This window comes from Blennius ocellaris (genome assembly GCF_963422515.1).
Source record: "Blennius ocellaris genome assembly, chromosome: 7".
Classification (NCBI taxonomy): domain Eukaryota; kingdom Metazoa; phylum Chordata; class Actinopteri; order Blenniiformes; family Blenniidae; genus Blennius; species Blennius ocellaris.
The window spans coordinates 9,273,568-9,292,541 of NC_137656.1; the positions used below are offsets into that span (position 1 = coordinate 9,273,568).

Sequence of the window (18,974 nt, forward strand, 5' to 3'; positions counted from 1 at the left end):
AAAAAATATATAATCTATACCTTGATATAAGTAAATGTACCATTAATCTCTTTTTCTTCAAAAGTTCAGACGATGAAATGTGCTCCGGTACAAAGGTCAAAAGTATCATTTATATTTCACTTTCTGAACAAACTGTACCTTTGAAAGGTAACTGTTTTGGTAGAAATAGGTGTGATGGTTTCTCTGTAAATCTGGAATTAATGAGTCAATATTGAGAGGATTAGCAGCAGAAAGTACTGCATTCATATATAATCAGCAAAAGAAAAATTTGTAAACATTCAGACACTTAAATGTACTTAAGTGCAATAATGTTACTTTATGATGAAGTAAAAATAATCTGTGACCTGCACTGGAGCTGAACCTAAAGCAGCCTTGTTCATCGTACACTGTGCAATCATTTTGGAGTCTGACAGTTGTAGTGATGCTAAACGTCTCAATGCATTTATATCTCAATAACACATGTGCAAAACCGCAGTACATTTCTTTCAATTCCCCATTCAGGCCAAAATGTCCACTACATGTCATCCTTACTCCCTCCGTCTGCACTGTGCATTCCTTTGCACAACAAAACATTGAGGCACCAGGGATCTGAAGTGTGTGAGGGTGAACCCAAGTGAAAATGACGGAGAGATGGATAGTTAATTCACCCAACATGAACATCAGCCAAAACTGGAACAATGGGTTCCCTGTCCAGTCCCCTCCTCCCCACCTGCCCCCCATGGATTGTCCTAACATGATCTGTTGAAACCCAAGGGGCAGAATAACAGTGGAATGAGGGAGGGTGGAAACAAGACAGTTTGCACAGTTTCAGATGCTTTTTTTTTTTTAATAGGTTTTTGTCATCATCCCTACATTAAGCACCAACAAGTAGAGGGGGACATGTTTATTGCACGAGCCTCATCGTAGTGAAACACAGTGTCATACACCCATACATACACAGCATTGGAATACATTAGTTTACAGTCACAGAAAATGGTCTCTTAGGGATTTGGCAGTAAATGTATTGTATAATGAAAGAGAAAAAAAAAATCCATCAGCTTTTTAATACAATCATCACAGTGACGCTTCTGGATTATGGCTACTTTCATATCGCGGGTGATGTCAAAGAAGACAAGGAAGAATGGAGAGATAACATACCCCTGTGATGACAAAAGATCAGATTCAAATATATGAGACGTCTTCTCCTGAAGCGTTTAGCAAAAGGCACGTGAGCGAAAAGCAAAACCCTGAATAAAACATGACACTGAAAATGAATGTGAGCAGATTAAGTACTTCGCTCATTCGCTTTACTGACGATGAAGAAAATATCTGTATTGGCACATCACTAATTTGACATCTAGGACTAAACAGGAATGTATGTGTGTGTACTTGTCTATTTTTATTAATTTTTTTATCATCATTTGCTTGAATTCGGATTTATTGTGTCGATCAGTAGATTGGGTCCAAACTACCAGGTAGGGAAGCTTTGTTGTACAAATTATACATCATGTAGGCACGAGAATAAAATTATTTCAATCTGCTCTTTATGTAAATGAGAGATAGATAAGCATGGAGTGGCAGGCGTTTGGTGTGACATGACCCAATGAACAGGCAGGCTTTAGCTGAAATGGAGGTGGAGGTCATATGAACCTTCATCTCAGCATCATTAAATCAATTAGACTCACAGCGAAATACGGCAATTCATTAATTTTCTAGTATCATAGAAAATACTCTTACATCTGATTACAGAGAAAACCCCAACAAAAGTGACATGGATTAACAGCAATAGTTTCTCAACTACTTATTAGACATTCAACTTTTTAATGAATAACTATCTAACATACATCACAATATAAATCTTATTCATATATTATTTGCTCGTCAAAGTCATTTCCGCCTTCTTTCTGCAAATAGGCTTTCATTGCAAATTACGTTTGGCATTTTGCACATAAAACATACCTCACAATACACTATAAACCTGACAATAATCTGAATTAGACTCTACACTGCATAAAAATAATCGGCATACCGTAAGTGTAAAATCAAAATAATTAAAGGCCGAGCTATGGAAGTTGCAGCAGCTGCATGGGAATGTAAACTGTTAGCTGCAGTTTGGCTCCTCTGGGTTTAACATCATTTTCAGGCACAAGAACAAACATAGAACAGTCACTGAAACTCAAGAAAATTAAATCTGCAAACTTGCAGTAGTCATCAGCCATCAGCTGGTAATGAGGAGACGGTATCTTCTTCACGAGAGGGTGTTTTACAAAGCAGGCTTATAAAACCAGTGAGCCAGGTAATGTGTTCACATTTAGAAAGTGATGAGTTATCTCAAGATACAATTTTTAAATTCCTACAATTACTTGCCTAACTTTATAATATAATCCCACTTTGTGAAAGACCCGTGGCTCTTAGCTTCCACTGCTGCTGTGCACATATAGGCGACATGTTCACTGCGATCATTGTGAGGCTCTCATTCTTTTCTGAAGCCTCTAGTGTGAGATCTCTGGCTTCCTGGTCTGCGTACGACGCAGATCTCAGCTCATCTCTCTGTGTCACAGCCACAGAAAGTACAATGAACTCAGGTCTGTACACGGCGCCGCCCCCTCTGGTCACCCAGCAGCTCATTCCGTCTTCCAGACAGTATTCAGGACCTTCACAACCTCCTCATAGATGATGAAAACTATAGCCACGTCGAGACACACACGGCCCAGCCGGGGAACCGTCCCTTTGTAGAAACTAGAGAAAAACAACAACAGTTTGCTCTCAAGAAAAAGTTCCTAAAGATTTCTTGATGAACATAAAATAAATGATATGTTACTTTTACAGCTAAAAGAGTAGAACTTGTGAGCCGAGTAAGAAATAAAGTTAGCTTGTGTTTGAATGGATCACAATCTACAATGTATTAAAACTATAAACCAAAGGTATGCTAAACCATCCATGTAACTTCTATAACTTAAGGTTGCAGATGTCTGGAGCTGATCGCGGCTGACTAGAGGTGAAGGCATGGTGCACTGTGGACACGTCTAAAGTCCATCACCCTGAGAGACAGACAATCACAAATATTGTATTGGTTTTTATGTTGGTTTTTTATTTTTTATTTTGTGAGGTGACCATGAGTTGTGTGAAAAGGTGCCTATAAATAAAATGTATCATTATTATTATTAAATACTTACAATCACACCAATTAACTTCAGACGCATTGTTTTTTGGACTGTGAGAGGAATCAGGACTAACCTAAGCAAAGGTTCCCCACAAAAAGACCCTCAGGACTAAACTATTCAACAAAAAAACAAACCAAAAAACAAGTGTACTTACGCTGCCAAGCCTTCATATCTCAGGATCTTCGTGGCACAATCCAGTGTGCTTTTATATTTATGTGCTTCCAGACCCTTGAGAGAGACATTAAAAGCACTGTTACATCTGATTGACGGCATTACAGCACAGCTGGAGGCTTTAAAGTTCAACCAACAAATGAATCACCTGCATCCTTGTCTTTATGACATCTAGTGGAGTGTTTCCAAACACACTGGCGGCTCCTGCAACGGCTCCAAAGACTCCCGTCACTAAGGGGTTGATGTGCTTGTTGGGGTCATCACCTAGTGACAGGGACAACATGTGAGTCAGTGAGAGTATAAGTTATGAATGATGGGTTCACAATTAGTCCTGAACACATGAGCAGAGCGGGCACTTCCTGAAACGCGGCAGGCAGGTTGCCAAACTTTTGGACCTCAGATAAAGACTGTGTCCTCATTCCATACAATGTACAGTACAAATATACTCTTTGTTCAAGTCATAGTTTTATTCTGCGTCCTCATTCCACACCGTACGCTCTCAGGACTTCAAATCAGCACACAAAAGAGCAAAAGCAGGCTCCCAGACCCCCGGTAGGCTTGATTACATATGTTTTATAATAGTGACGGACAAAAGCAAACAGTGTGTTTTCCTGCAGACTGACCTTTGTACCAGTTTTTGAGAGAGGTCATAACATAGAAGCGGATCGCCTGGTTGGAGCCTTGTTTGAGCACCGTCGCAGTCAAGCCTTGATACGTCCCCCTTAAACCTGTTCAGGCAGGAAGAAATTGGGTCGATCGGAAGAAGTTCTCTCGTGTGTTTAAAGTTAACAGCATCCTGGATGACACAGAGCACCAGGCAAGATGTTCTCACTGCCGCATTACCCTGTGCAACCACTAGATGTCAGGTGAGTGACATGCACGTGAGGAGACCTTTTACCTTGAGCTTTGACTATCTCTCTGACTCCATGGAAGAAGCCCTTGTATTTGGGTTTGGCTGAAGTCTGGTCGTGAATGAATTTAACCTTGGAAGATTAAAAAAGAAGAAGAAGAAGAAGAAGAAGAACATGGAGACAATCATCCAGAGTGAAATATGTTGCTTTTCTGGGAATAATGGCAAATAACAGAGATAAAACGGCACAGATGTGTACTGTAGCTCTCCTTTAAGGACACAGGGATCAGTTAATGTACAAGGATACAGTGTTAGACGGCTTTACGACAAATATTACGAGTTGTAACTAACACTCTCACTGGCAATATGCTTTGCGTGCATAATTGGTGATGCAGTGACAGAGTAACAAATGTTTCACTCGTTATATTAAAGTGAGCCCTCTGTACCTGACGCATGATACTAATTATCAAAGATATTTACGAACGCATATCTGACGTCAGAGGTCAGTTGTGACGGACCTTTACAGTTTCCATGGGGCAGACCACCAACACAGCCTCCATGACCCCCGCCCCGAGCCCACACAGCAGCCCTCTGGTGCTGTCCAGCCGGCCAGACTCATCCTTGGCGCGATTACTGAGGAACTCAAACACACCGAACCTGAGCAGAAGGAGAGAATCAGCTGTGAATTATGAGAAGTGTAAATCAGATGAAAGTTAAATCCACAATCTTGATTTAATTAATAAAGCTATGTATTGGTATACTTTAATCAAGATAATCAAGGAAATTAACCATTTACAATTATGTAAAGAGGCATTTTGTGAACTTGCTGTAAACGTGCTGTTCATTGATGTTCACCATCCAACATGACTTAGCTTGAGTTATTTTGCAAATAAGACTGGGTAAATGATGTGCAAAGCTGGTTGAGACATACCCCAAAAGACTGGTGGCGCAACAAAGCATCGACTCAAAATAGTTTTGCACGCCACACCTTATTTGTAAAAAAGAAAAATGTAAACCCATGTAACATCTTTCTTCCACGTCACAATTATGTGGCACGTTGTGTTGGTCTATCACCTAAAATCCAAAATACATTTACATTTGTGATTTAATGCATCAAAATGTGGGAAAAATCAAAAGGCATGAATGCTTTTCCAATTCCAGGGCATAGTGTTTATTTTTGTTTGTTGTTTTTTTTGTATTTTAGTTATATAAATATATCTTCTTTACTGTAGTAGCATTTCACTCTTCAATCAAATCAAACAATTCTTCAATAAGGCTTAATAGTTTTATGTCCCACTTTATTTGTGTTTTGATTAATCATTGTCATTATGAATTTGCTCTTACATGTAGGTATATAGCACAGTGTATTTGTGTGTCAGTGAATGTGTGTGTGCGTGTGTGTGTGTGTGTGTACTCTATGTGCACATGTATTTGTGTCTATGTGTAAGTGTGCATTTGTTTTACTAACAAGAAAAGTGCTGTGTAGTTGAAGAGTAATTGGCTCCCCATCATTTCACACTATATTAAACTTAAAGTGTATGCTTCATAAAAACATTGACGTGAACATTAAAAAAAAAAGAAGGTAAAAACCAAGTCCTCTCTGGAAATATAATGAGGTTCTATGGACCAAATATGAAAAGGTGTTTAATAAATGTCTGCAGAAAACAGGAAGGCTGAGGAGGACGTTTGAACAGAGATGAAATTGTTTTTTGTTTTTTTTCCCTGTTATTCAGATTCACCGAAACTTTTTTCAAGCTCAGACGTTTTTGTGAGCCCAAACTGCTGAAAGTGCACATCGTGTCGAAGGCTGTTACTTTATTGTCCTGCTTGCTTCCTCATTAAAAGATGCTGCAATAAATGCCGACTCTCCATAATCAACGGAAGACCAGCAGCAGCTGCCATTGGACGCCGGCCGGAGGAGAAAGAGAGGTGTGGTCTGTATCTCTGCAATCACTAAATGTTGTGCCAGCCAGTCCTTTACAAGAAAGGTTATTTATAGATGAAATTGAATTGTGGTGACGGCAGGACACTGTCCGGTACATTTAGCAAAGAGGCGGGGGAGGACAGACACAGAGTCTTGATGAATGACTCGTTTTCTTCTGTCTTTTATGCGTCTGTCTGAGCCGTGGAGCCACTACCCGTCGTCACAGGTCTGACGAAATTCATCTCTCACACTTGGCTCCAGTGGTTTTAGTTTCCTTCCCCATCTGCTTTCATATTGCTGGATTTTTTTTCTTTCCTCTCTGCTCATTAACCTTCTACATCTGTTCCTCTGCTTCGCTCCTCACACACATTCAGTTTTGCTTTGAGAGTCAGGCTCCTCACAGTTATTGGATTTCTGCTGTCAAGCAGGTCGACACTATGAACCATTATAATTTAATCTTTCTTCCAGTAATGCCGAAACACCAACTTCTAGCTGCATAAAGTAAAAAATAAGGTGTTATTCCACGTAACGAGCTCAGACTGCTCCGAGATGGCAGAGCGCTTAATGATTAACTCTGTGAAACAAATGCTATTCATTAAAGGCTGTCAGAGAGAAATATGGCACTTGTCAAGAGCTCCTTCGTCAATCCACCCCCCCCCCCTAAATCCCCCTTTCCACTTAAGAAGAGGACTAAAGTTTTCAGTGACAATACGACATCTTTTGGCCGACATCCACAGTGAGGAACGCGTCATACACGACGGTGGAGTGGTGGCCAATCTTCATTAGTGGGACTTTCTACAAGGTCGGCCCTTCAGCCGAGGAGAGACGGTGAGGAGGAGGTGAAGAGATTGCACTGGAGGGAAAACGGTGAAGAAGAAGGGATTGAAGAGATTGGAAAGAAGGCAAAGAAGGACGCTGATTGGGATGAAGGGTTAAGTGAAGGAAAAGGTAAAAAGGTTCTTCTTCGTGTGTCTCTGATACTTCCCTGACAACCCTCCAGCATACTGTGGCGCATAATGGTGCACAGGCAATCAGTTAATGGGATGGGGGGGGAGTGAGAGGGCTTCGGGGGGGGAGGGAGGGAGGGTGGAGAAGCGACAAAACAGGGGACGGGGAAAGGATGGAGGAAATACGGAGGAAACGGATCGAAAACAGACTTACGCCAAGCAGTGGCGAACATAAAAAGCTCCATAAATCAAAACTATCTCACTCCCTATTTCCATCTCTCCATCACGTTCCTTCTTTTTAATCATGCTGTCCCTTCGCTGCTGTATCACTGAAGTCTGTGGGTTTCGAGCCTTTAGTTTAAGGGAAATAAATCTACTTAAATATCAATACATTTCAGAATAGAAGAGTAGAAAATGCACCCATTAGTCACCTGTTTACATACTGTTTTATGAATAATGTCGCCAGTAATCATTTTTTGAAATGGAAAGAGTGGAAAATATAGTACATGGCACAATACAAAATCATAAAAGCACTAAAAGCAACCAAGCAAACCTTTTCCTCCGACATGCTGTATCCCCTCATAGAAAATCTGCCTCTGAATTGACACAAAACATTTTAGTCTCCCCGTTGAACTGTTCCTGAAGAGTGACACACACACACACACACACACACACACACACACACACACACACACACACACACACACACACACACACACACACACACACACACACACACACACACACACACACACCCCACCCAGTACCAGGGCTTCAACACAAGTCCCTCTCTCTGTGCCCCCTTTGAGACCCTGCCTGACTTTGAGTGGCATCTTTGCTCCGCTTGGCTGGGCCTGTCTATCCGTCCAACAGAAAACCCTCCAGCATCACACACACACACGCATACAGAAGACAGACAGACAGACAGACAGACACACACACACCCAAAGATGACATGCAAAAAAAAACAAACAATGAAAACATCCAGGGTTTGTGCACTGTGTGGATGTGTGTGTACATGGGCAAGTGTGTGCATGTGCACAAGCTACACTGTGCACACTTGTCTGGAGATAAATGTCACAGCTGGGAAAGAATAACATAATTATACTGAAGGCTAGTGTGGCATTTATGCCTGGCCTTGTGGGTAATGGACTAGAATAATTGGAGTGTGTGAGTTAGTGGTTCCAGGTAGAATACTACAATGACTTGAGCTAAATGTCCATTTTATATGATGGTGCTTTGCCACACACACACACACACACACACACACACACACACACACACACACACACACACACACACACACACACACACACACACACACACACACACACACACACACACACACACACACACACACACACACACACACACACACACACACACACACACACACACACACACACCTCCTTTTGAAATGACCAGAATAAACTGAATGAGATACCAAATATAAAACACACTTATGAAGGATTTGGTATTCATTCAGCCATTTACTGTTTCTGTTTCTGTAAGAATCGCCATTCTTTGACTTGAGTCGATGCATTAATGATGCACACACGCTTACCTGACTGCAGACTTGGGAATGGATCCATATAGGAGCGAGCTAAGTCCTCTGTACAGTCCTCTAGCACCATGACTCTGGACTGTCTGCTTAACACAGTCACCTGTAGGAAGACACACACACACATTTTCAGGGACCAACAGCCTTTGTAAAGGTTTGTGAGAGTAATAATCCTTTAGAGAATAATTAAGAATGCATCCAATATTACATGTGACACATCTGTTGATGGTTGATCAGCAACACCACAAACTTCACAACAGTGACCAGCGACGGCGTGTTACCCTTATCAGTTATATGGTAAGACGGGTAAGTTGGACCACAGGCTTGTTTACTCAAAACTTTGTACTTGCTTCTGACTCTTGGAGACATCGGTCCAGCAATCTGTGGGTTTTTTTTTCTTTTTTCTTTTGCTGTCAAGCCAAACGCACAAGTGAGCAACGGAAAGCAACAGCTGTCTGGAGTGCTCATTAGCGTGGTCTCCAATCCTCTGAGCCGCGGCTCATATTAACACATCCTGGTTGTGTTTGCGTACACTGGCACGCATCTACGGAGAGTGCGCGTGTGTGCATTGGTCTGTTCTAAGTCACATAAACAAGCACAGTGACAGCCTGCCAGAATCACTAATGTACCTGAGGATGATGGGTAATTAGATAATGAGCTCCGGAGAGAGATGGGAGATAGATGGATAGATGGGTAGATGGGTAGATGGATGGATGGATGGATGGATGGATGGATGGATGGATGGATGGATGGATGGATAGATGGATGGATAGATGGATAGATGGATAGATGGATAGATGGATAGATGGATAGATGGATAGATGGATAGATGGATAGATGGATAGATAGATAGATAGATAGATAGATAGATAGATAGATAGAAGCAGAGAGACAAAAGCCCACAAAGTTAAAGTATAAATATTTCTTAACTAATTCCATTCAAATTTATATATAGAATATATGAAAAAATATACATGTTTTTTTTTTTCCGAGAAAACCACAAGGAATTCTAATTAATTAATAGCAGGTTATATTAGCAGCATAGTTTAAAAAAATGTTCACAGAGATTTGATACTCACCTATTCCTCTAAATTTTGGCGGATTGGCCTTTTCATCCAGCTGCAACTGAGTCTTCACGTACTCTGTGGGGAAGGTGATGCAGATTTCGATGCCACCTGCAATTCCACCTATAAAACCAGAGAGCCAGTGTAATTAGTCAATATTTCAGTAAAGGTACGTGGAAAGATGCAAAAAACTGAGGAAGTGCATGAAAAAGAGAAGTGAAGATGGAAAATCAACAGACAGGGTGATGTGTTAACATGCCTGAATTTGGCCAGTCATACTGCATCTATATATCTACAGCTTTACTGGGCGACGCTCAGCCTCGGCAGCCCTCTCTCATGAATTGAACTGAGGAGGCACCATTACATCATGGATCATCACAGTGACTCCACAAATGGCTTTCAGTCCATAAACATTAAAACCACTGCTGCCAAGGGAGGAAGACTAACGAGCCGAGCAAGTATGAATCAAATGCTCCTGCTACAGTTGAACTAGGCTAAAGAAGGTTACATGAGGACATTTAGATGTGTTTTGAATGTCCATAGCTCGCCTTCAGTCCACATTGGCAAATAAGAAAACGTGAAATAAAACTGGTGAATGAACGCTTCTTTCTTTCAGGGTTCTACAGCTGATTAGTAGAGTGTTTGAGGACCAGCGTCCAAAACACAAAGCTAATGCTCAACACAGATAAGTCACGATGAGTGGAGGAGGGATGGAGAGAGGCCTGACATTAATTAAATTATCCAGCCAGCCTTCAGGGAGGGGCTCCATTACCCAGGCCAAGACCCTCCATTACCTCAATGACACAGACTCACACATTGCACACTGCGCATAGGAGGAAACACACACACACACACACACACACACACACAAACATCAACTGGAGACAGATCCCCGCAGAAGCCTTATTATTATAATTTTTTCTACTGAATTAAATGTGCACTTGCAAAATGACGTGCTGGAGGTTTGTGGCAGCCTGGCAGGTGAGGCACGGACTTGTTCACTTTAAACACAAGGACATTTCACTGGTACACTTCATGTGTCGCCCCTGCTGACCTTTATCACAGTGACACCTTTAAGTATCACCTCCACCACAGATAAAAACATAGAAATAACTCACAACCAAAGTGGATGGGCCCTGAACGTTTCCATATACACTAACAAAGAATGCAGGGAAAAGGTTGTACACACAAAACGAAAAGATGCGTCAAAGTCCTACAAAGTGTTTTCAATGGAAAAATCTCAATAATTCTAAACTTAATGCTAAAGCCAAGTCTTGGTAAATTTCCAAAGGGGCAAAACATAGAGAGATCACCACGAGCACAAAGAAGTAAGTTTTCTAATCCTGCCGGAGTAATAAGTAAACGTGAACCAGCTGAGAAGTAACAGGAATCACATGATCCGTACTAATGCTCCATTCCAGCCTTCTCAGTGGGTCAGTGTGTCTTTAGAAAGCAACAATAAGGCTCATTCATCTGTTTTCTGCCACAACGCTGCAAAGTGAAAACTAACCAGCAGTCCGTCAGAGGAAGCGGCTCAGCAACAGACACAAACACGCCATCAATCTTCATCACACAGCGACCAGGCAAGGGAGGCCAGCTTGTTTGTCTTCTACTCCATTTTGCAGACTACGTCGAAATCAAACACACACACACGTACACACACATGCACACACATGTACACACATGTATTTGGACTCCCAGTTACAGATGACATCCTAAATGACTCCTGTGCAGCTGCCAAACACGGGTTAAATGAACAAAATGGCCATTAATCTTTATCTTCACAGTCCCCTCACCTCTCCCGTCCCTATTTTTTCCCTCAGCTGCATTTCCCTTCCTCTCTCCTCATACTCCAACTACTACTCTTCTCCACTCTGTGTCATAAAATCAATGCAATCACATAGATCTCTGACGCTTACTTCGTACACAGCCAGAAATTGAAATGACACTTGAGTGATATCCTGAACCTAAAGATGGTATAAAAAAAAACAAAAAAAAAACAAAAAAAACGCAGTGGCTGATACAAATCGGCTCTTAAAGACCTGGAATTTCCACAAGCTAAGCAGCCGTTTCATAAATCAGACTGAAATTGCCTGAGTAAATGTACTGGTTAAAGGTTCTGCTGTCACACCCTGGCCAGACAAGATAAAATGTGTACCTTAAATCAACACCCCTTTGGACTTCACAGCAGCGTTCTGGCTGACGTTGTTGCCATGCCTTGCATAGCCAAAAGTATGGGGAGAAAACCTGATCATTATCCGAATGCAGCTGTGGAGCACTGGAACACCAGAAGCTGCACAGAGATAATACTTGTCTGGGGAATTTACCGCTGCAAACATAGAGCCCGGGTACACAGATTTGCTTCTGTTTAGCAAAACAACATACGTGGGGTGGGAACCAATGTGCTGTAATTAGGCCCAGGGTGTCGTTTGTCGTCGAGTTTATTCCAGATTCAGTCTGAACCCAACTGGAACCAGATCTATGAGGCAAGTGTTAACATGAAAACCAGATCTGCTGGTGATGTCAGGATAGAAATGACTCAGATTTGTACTTTTTGCCAGTTGTTGGTTGTAAGGCAGTGGAAAGAAGATCATCATGTAATCCGGAGGTTTGAACCAGGACTCCACCTACCGAGGTGTTTATCCTTGGGCAAAACACGGAAAACCAAAATTGCTTTTGATAGAGGCCTTGCACTCTGCATTGCTGCTCCGTCATCACTGTGATATGGGCGGAGATGCAGGCGGATGTTTGTGTAGTGCCTGAACGGACGTCTATGAGTAACGGCACAGGTCGCAGATCATTGAAAGATTTGAAACAAGCAGCTGTTAGTTAACATTAAATCAATTTTCTGTTCATTCCAGAAGAATTTGTTTTTTTTACTTTTTGTTTTCTAATATATTTTAACACAAATTACAAACCAGCATAACTTTTTACTGTTTACATGATGACTTGAATTATCTGACAATATTTTCCACTGTGCATGGAAACCGGCTCACTCTAATGTTTACGTTATCTAAAGGTTGCGTCAGACTAACAATCTTTTGGGATATTTGTGTGTACGATAAGTGTGTTTGTCATAAAATCAGCATTCAAGCTTTGATGCAAAACGCTCATTATTTCCGATGCACTTCTATTCAAATACCGACCCTTGTGTTTAGATTCTCTGGAGGCCTGACAATATAAGGGAGTATGAGGGAGGGGGGGAAATATGATTATGGCCATATCTCCAGTCCAAATGGAGAACATCGCCAGAGGACACATGCACTTCAAACATGAGGTGTCCTATTAATACAGAAGCAATATTTTTCTTTGCCTCGCTTGAAAGATGAAAAGAATTATTCATCTGACGTCTGGCCTTTTAGGCTTCCTCTGTCCTGAACAACACTCCCTAATTCCCCATTGATGTTTAATTACGAGAGGATGTTGATTAATTTTACATGGGAACGAGCTTTAATTGCTCGGGAGCCCGCAGCATGCAGAACGTACAGTGATTTACATGAGCAACACGAATACACACAAGTTGTTTAGACAGTGTGTACAGCGGGAAACAACTCCAAGACTTTTTTTTTTGTTTTTTTACAGCTCAGGGATAAAAGTAGCATGTTTAGAGTAATGGCCAGTAAGAAATGAATTATAGTTCCCTTTACCTGACTCAGTGTGATTATGAGATTGTGGCGTCATAGTATTTAGTTATGGGTGTTTAATTAAAAAAAAAATGTATTCCAATACAATGATATTGAAGATGGTCTTTTCGCAGGGTTTGTGGCGATCGAAACAATTCATCGACAGCTTGAACGTTGGTGAGCGAAGAGGTTATGAATGCCTGCGTCATAGTGTTTTTCAGTTTGGAGGAGCAATTTTCAGGTTAAAAAATTCTCTACACACTGCCTCCTCAGGACTAAATGCCTGAGAAAGGTTAGTGAATTATAACGCCACATAAAGCAGCAGGTAAAGAGTCAGATATTTCCCTCGGGCATAAAGAGCTGCTGCTAACAGGAAGAAAAAAAAAAGATTGTTTTTAGTGAACCATTTTTCAAGCAGAAAATGTCAGAGTGATTCCAAATCTAACAGGGTAATTATACTTGAAAACTCATTAACCTGCTGTGATTACATAACTTTTGGCAAAATATTGTAGCAACATTTTCACTGAGTGATTATCTCAGACAATTTTCAAGTCTCTGCAAATTAATTTTTAAACTGTGATATGGATGAAACTGTGTGGCTGCCAATTTAAAAGACAAGCAATCAGTTTTATATGGGATCCTTAAATTTCCTAAATCATAAAATAGCAGGACAAATAAATTACTAATATATTCAACAACATAATGAAAATTAATGTGCGATATCAAGCTGAACTTCCTTCAGATCTATAGTTTTGTTGTCGTTTTGTTTTTTAAATCACAGCACTAATTGGCTTTGCTGCTGTTTGTTTGTTTGTGTGTGAGGGAGCGCGACACCTACATCTAGCTGACAAGCTGTTATGGTGGGGGTTGGATGGAGGAGTGCACTGTGATTTATGATCCGGCCTCCTGCTCCTGCAGGTCTGCGAGCGGCGGGGACAGTGAATGGAAGTAGACTGTGTGCGTTGGCTGTGACGTGAGGAAACGGGGAGTAAGCCACAGTTTGACGAGTCCTCTGAGCCTGTGAGGAGACAGCCACTCAGAAAAAAAAAAAAAAAACCCTAACCAGCTGCCCCAGGGCTGGAGAGGGAGGAGGGGGAGGAGGAGGGGGAGGAGGAGGGGGGGGTCGAAGAAATGAAAAGAAAGAAAATCGTGACAAAAAAAAACGAGCTTGTCAGAGAAAAACTTCATCTATCATGTGATCTTTTCTACTTTTTTTTTTTTTAAATAGTTGTCCACATTGCCTCTCCTCTGAATCCAGGTTTTGCGGTGCAGAAAGCTGCTACAATGTATGAAAGCATATCAGCACCAGGCCCATTTAGACCACTCGCTCTCCCTCAGGCCACGCACGGATAAAATTCTCCCTCCTCCGTGTCTCAACTTCCCGTCGTCACGAGTGGCGGTTGAGAGGGGACCTAAAGAAACCAACGGGAGCAGAAAGAAAACCATGCCTCCCTCCTCCAAGCCACAGTCTATGTGGGCTCTCTGAGCCATTAAGCTTTGACCTTCCACTTCTTGCTTTGTCTAGTTAAAGCCTTCAGGCGCGTACAAGTGACTCTCTTCCGTCTACACAGAGGCATACTGCAAAATGTAACAGAAGCGTCGAGAGCAGCGTTACGTCAAGAGAGGCATCGGTTGGATTTATGAACGGAGCAGACTTTGCATCCCCGACAGTGTTAAACCATCGGCTGTGGCTTTTGATGGACAGTCGCCGAGGTCGGACTCAAAACATCCAGTTCATTTGTGGCCGAGTCACCCCAGTGGCCCGGCGGCACGCTGTCATCTCTAAAAGACAGTGATCAAGCACAGGATTTGCCAGGAAGAAGAAGAAACTCAGAAGGTTAGATTTAATCATGCAATTGCTGCAGAACTGGATAGACCGGCCTGACACAAGCTAAACGGCTCCTCGGAGGGAGCAGGCTGCAACACTGGGCCACATCCAGTCAATCAGGCTGCTCAGGACTGATGGGAACACGCTCTCATAGCAGCTACCTCACCATTTTTCAGAAGCTGACAAGCCAACATGAGTCCGGAGACGATTTTTCCCTCCTCCTTTTGCTCTCTCTCTTTTTTTTTCTTTTTTTTTTTAAACACAGAGTCAATAACTCCACAATTAAATCCGCATCTGCTTTAAATTGTATTATTGAATTTGAGTCTTTTATTTTTTGCTCTACTCATCAAAAGCACTAAGACAAAAGTGGATGGCCTTCAAAGCATGTCAAAGTGTTATATTTATGTCAATCAAGCCTATTTGAAGATGAATCATACTCACAGGGTATTTGGAAATGTGCGATTTTGGAATAAATACACAAACATGGCTTGGCCTGCAGAAGGTCTTGAAATGAAAACCAAAACCATTTGGGAAATAAGTAACACAACTGAAAACAAGAATACAAGCAGAATGGATAACACAATCAGACCCACCCTCATTGTAAAAATGTCTGTTTCAAATTCCTGCTGCGTGTTACTGTGTTTTCAGGGCCATGATGCTTGTATTGTGCAATACGTTCTCAAGCCAAACCCATAAGTGATTTAACTCAGACTTCAAACAACATACACTGAATTGATTAATCAATTATCTGACTTTTCAAGTGAAAAACTGCACCTTTAATTCTTAAATCTAAGTATTTGATGCCACTCTTTCATTTTTAACATTTACACGCGAATCTAGGCATCGGTTATTTAAAGAGAGCACTCGGGAAAGGAATTCAAATAACTGTGCTTCTCCGGGTTTTCGTTGTTTTTAATTTTCAATCAAAAGGAAATAAATTCTGAACTATGAAATATTCAGCACATAACGGTTGCCAGAGCACAAGAATGAAATCAGTGTGAGTGCTGCCAAATATCAGCATGCAGCCCTAATACAGGAGCACCTCGGAGAGGCTCTTCATCAGGCAGAGCTGCCGCAGCCTCATCACCGTCACACATGGAGGTGTAGGGCTTAAGCAGGAGGGGGCAACAGGGAGAGGAGGGTGAAAAGTTTATTTTTCCCCCTATTTTTTTTCAAGTGATGATTTGACAAAACATATGTCACACAAACATAAATGAAGTGGTGCTGAATGAGGATTCATGTAATGAATGTGTCATCATGTCGTTTGTTTCAGTCTTCAAGATAGGCAAACTGGTGAAGTCTGGTTAGTTGTGAGGGGTACTTATCAATATTGCATATTTTTAATTTGACTTTATGGTAAACTTCAGTGAGACAAATCAACACATTTATGAAGATGCAGATCTGGAGATGGATATATGCATAATACCTGATGAATACATGCTTGGTGTCTTAGCTGTTCCCAGTTGTAAACATTTCATTTATCTTCATCCATTTGTTTTAACCATTAGTTTAGTAATATACCTCATTCCTTTGTAAAATAGTTGAATATACCAGGTTATTTGTGTTTAACATTTGTCATGTATGCAAGCTCAATTCTATATGTAATTCTTAGTACACTCTAAATATTAGCATTTTTATTGTTATTATTTTATTGTTATTTGGAGTTTTGTGTGAGCAGCTGGAGACTTTCCCAGCTAACAATGAATAAAGGCAGCGTACCCCTTGGATATGTCACCAGTCCTTTACAGGGCAAACACCGAGAGACAGAGAGTTACACACATTCACACCTCGAGTAATTTATTGTCATTTGCCTGGTTTAGACTGTGGGAGGAAACCCAGCACATACAGGGAGAACATGAAAACACACAGAAACTTCAGTCCACAATTAGTGAAAGTGCCAACTACTAAACTACTGCCCTGCCTTCGAGGCAATTATTTATTTGTATATATGAACAGAGAAGCTATTCCATGACAGATATCTGTTGGAGATCATGTAATCAATATGATTCTTGCATTGTTTTCTGTCATACATCACTGATCACCATCATGTAAACCTGCAGTGAGTAACGTGAATGTGCAGTCTCAGTGGGAAATGCCCTCTACATCACTGCATGCATTACTCTGTGCTAACATCATTAAATGAAGTGCACTGAAGGTGATCTTTAGATTAGTAAAATCAAATTACTGCAGGAGATATAACCTGAACCAGAGGGGGGGGGGGGGGGGGGGGGGGGGTTGAGGAAGACAAAAAGCTGCTTTCTTCTGAGGCATTAAGCTCCAAACACCGATGCGTTTTATACAAACAGACTTGAAGCTGCTAGAAAATGTGACTTATTCAAAAATAAAAAATAAAAAAGAATAGTTTCATGAGCTCATTGTTCATCTTTGGAAAGAAACACTAGAGCACCCACACATGTTTAGCCTTCAGCCAACATTGCCAAAGTGACACGTGTCATTGCACAGAAAAATGCCTTGTGATGTAACCAAACAATAAACTGTAGAGCAGCAGTTTGACTGTATACAGTCTCTCTCGGCCCATTCCTGTGTGTCAACACTGGCTTCAGAAAAAATATCTGCGGTGTCGGACATATTTGAATGAATCAGGCGTGTCTTTGCTGAATACAGAGACTCGATGTTTCTTATGGTATGACTGCAAAAAAAAAAAAAAAAAAAAAACTTTTCTTTAACGCCTAACTATTTAAGTGATATATAGTTTGGTAATTGCCGCATAACCTTACTTTATTACAGTGTAACTAATACTCCGCAACAACCAGAAAGAAGCTGTCGTAAAATGTATAAAACACGTCACTCCGTAACTTTATTGTTGCAGAAAAAAACAAATCTTATAACAAATCTTATTTTGCTTACCTGCCAGGATCGCCTTCCCCGGATGAGTTAGTTTGGCTTTACCAGCCGGCGCCGCCGCTGCCAGACACCGAGGTCTGGCGAAAGGGCTGATAAATAAGCCTTTGTCCATGATTACAGCAAAAAAAAAAAAAACAACAACAAAAAAACACTCAGACCCCGAACGAGCTTGTGCTCTGGTGTAGTTTATAGTTAGTCTGTTGTGCTGTCAGTTTGTTTTGTTCCAAGTGGAGTGGCGCGCGCAACACATGGACGGACGGACGGCGGCCGGTCTCGAGCGCTCCTCCTGGCTGCTGCAGGTGACTCGCGCAGCGGCCGGAGACTCCAGCGGATCTCGCGGTTGACTATGGGCGGTCACCGGGACTGTCAAGGAAGTTGGGATCCTCTATATCCAGTGGATGTTATTCGTAACCATGGGAACACAGTGGCATGAGGGTCGTGCGTAAGAGCGCAAATCACACCGGAAGTTGCGCGCCCAGTCTCCTCCTGCCGTGCGCAACTTTCTCCGGGAAGCGTGGAGTCAAACAAACGCAGATCCCGCTTGGTGACCTGATGAGCTGGTCTCACACAGCAAAGGAGAGGGAGTACTCCTATACCACCCCCTCAAACAGAAAAGGGTGGGGCGCCTAAAACCCTCCCTCCCTCTCGCCCGCTCCTTCTCTCCCCCTATTATCATATATAAACAGCTCTGCGAGGAAAAGCAAAATCCCATTCCTTTGACCTTTAATCATTTGGTCCAGAAACAGGACGCGTTTCCCCAGCCGGAGCGCGTAATTGGTTAAAGCAACCGAGCCACACCCTCTCCAAACAGACTGCCGCCGCCAGGGAGAGACAGACGCATCAATCAGGTCCAGGCTGCGCGCTCTGAAATGTCACCAGAGTCCAGCAGAGGATGGAAATCAAAGCTGAAAAACGGGAAGGTTAAAAAAACAAAAAAAAACACACAAAAAACACTCACTGCCAGTAAACTCAAAACCTACCTCCACCCATTCACCCAC

General features: G+C 41.8%; 1 protein-coding gene across 2 annotated transcripts; it reads right to left on the reverse strand.

Annotated features, from left to right (window-relative positions):
• Nucleotides 1–866: 866 nt before the first annotated feature.
• On the reverse strand, nt 867–18,496 carry LOC308132883 (tricarboxylate transport protein B, mitochondrial). Of its 2 annotated transcripts, none has more exons than XM_080500070.1 (9): nt 17,980–18,496; nt 9,676–9,783; nt 8,600–8,699; nt 4,683–4,821; nt 4,213–4,276; nt 3,938–4,042; nt 3,463–3,578; nt 3,298–3,371; nt 867–2,718 (listed from the first exon to the last, which is right to left on the reverse strand). In XM_080500070.1, exons 1-9 carry the CDS (start codon nt 18,086–18,088, stop codon nt 2,604–2,606), a joined length of 930 nt encoding a protein of 309 aa, XP_080356196.1. In that variant the 5' UTR covers nt 18,089–18,496; the 3' UTR covers nt 867–2,603. The 2 variants fall into 2 exon arrangements, with proteins under 2 accessions (XP_080356196.1, XP_080356195.1); XM_080500069.1 differs by having other exon boundaries at nt 4,213–4,297.
• Between the last annotated feature and the right edge of the window lie 478 nt (nt 18,497–18,974).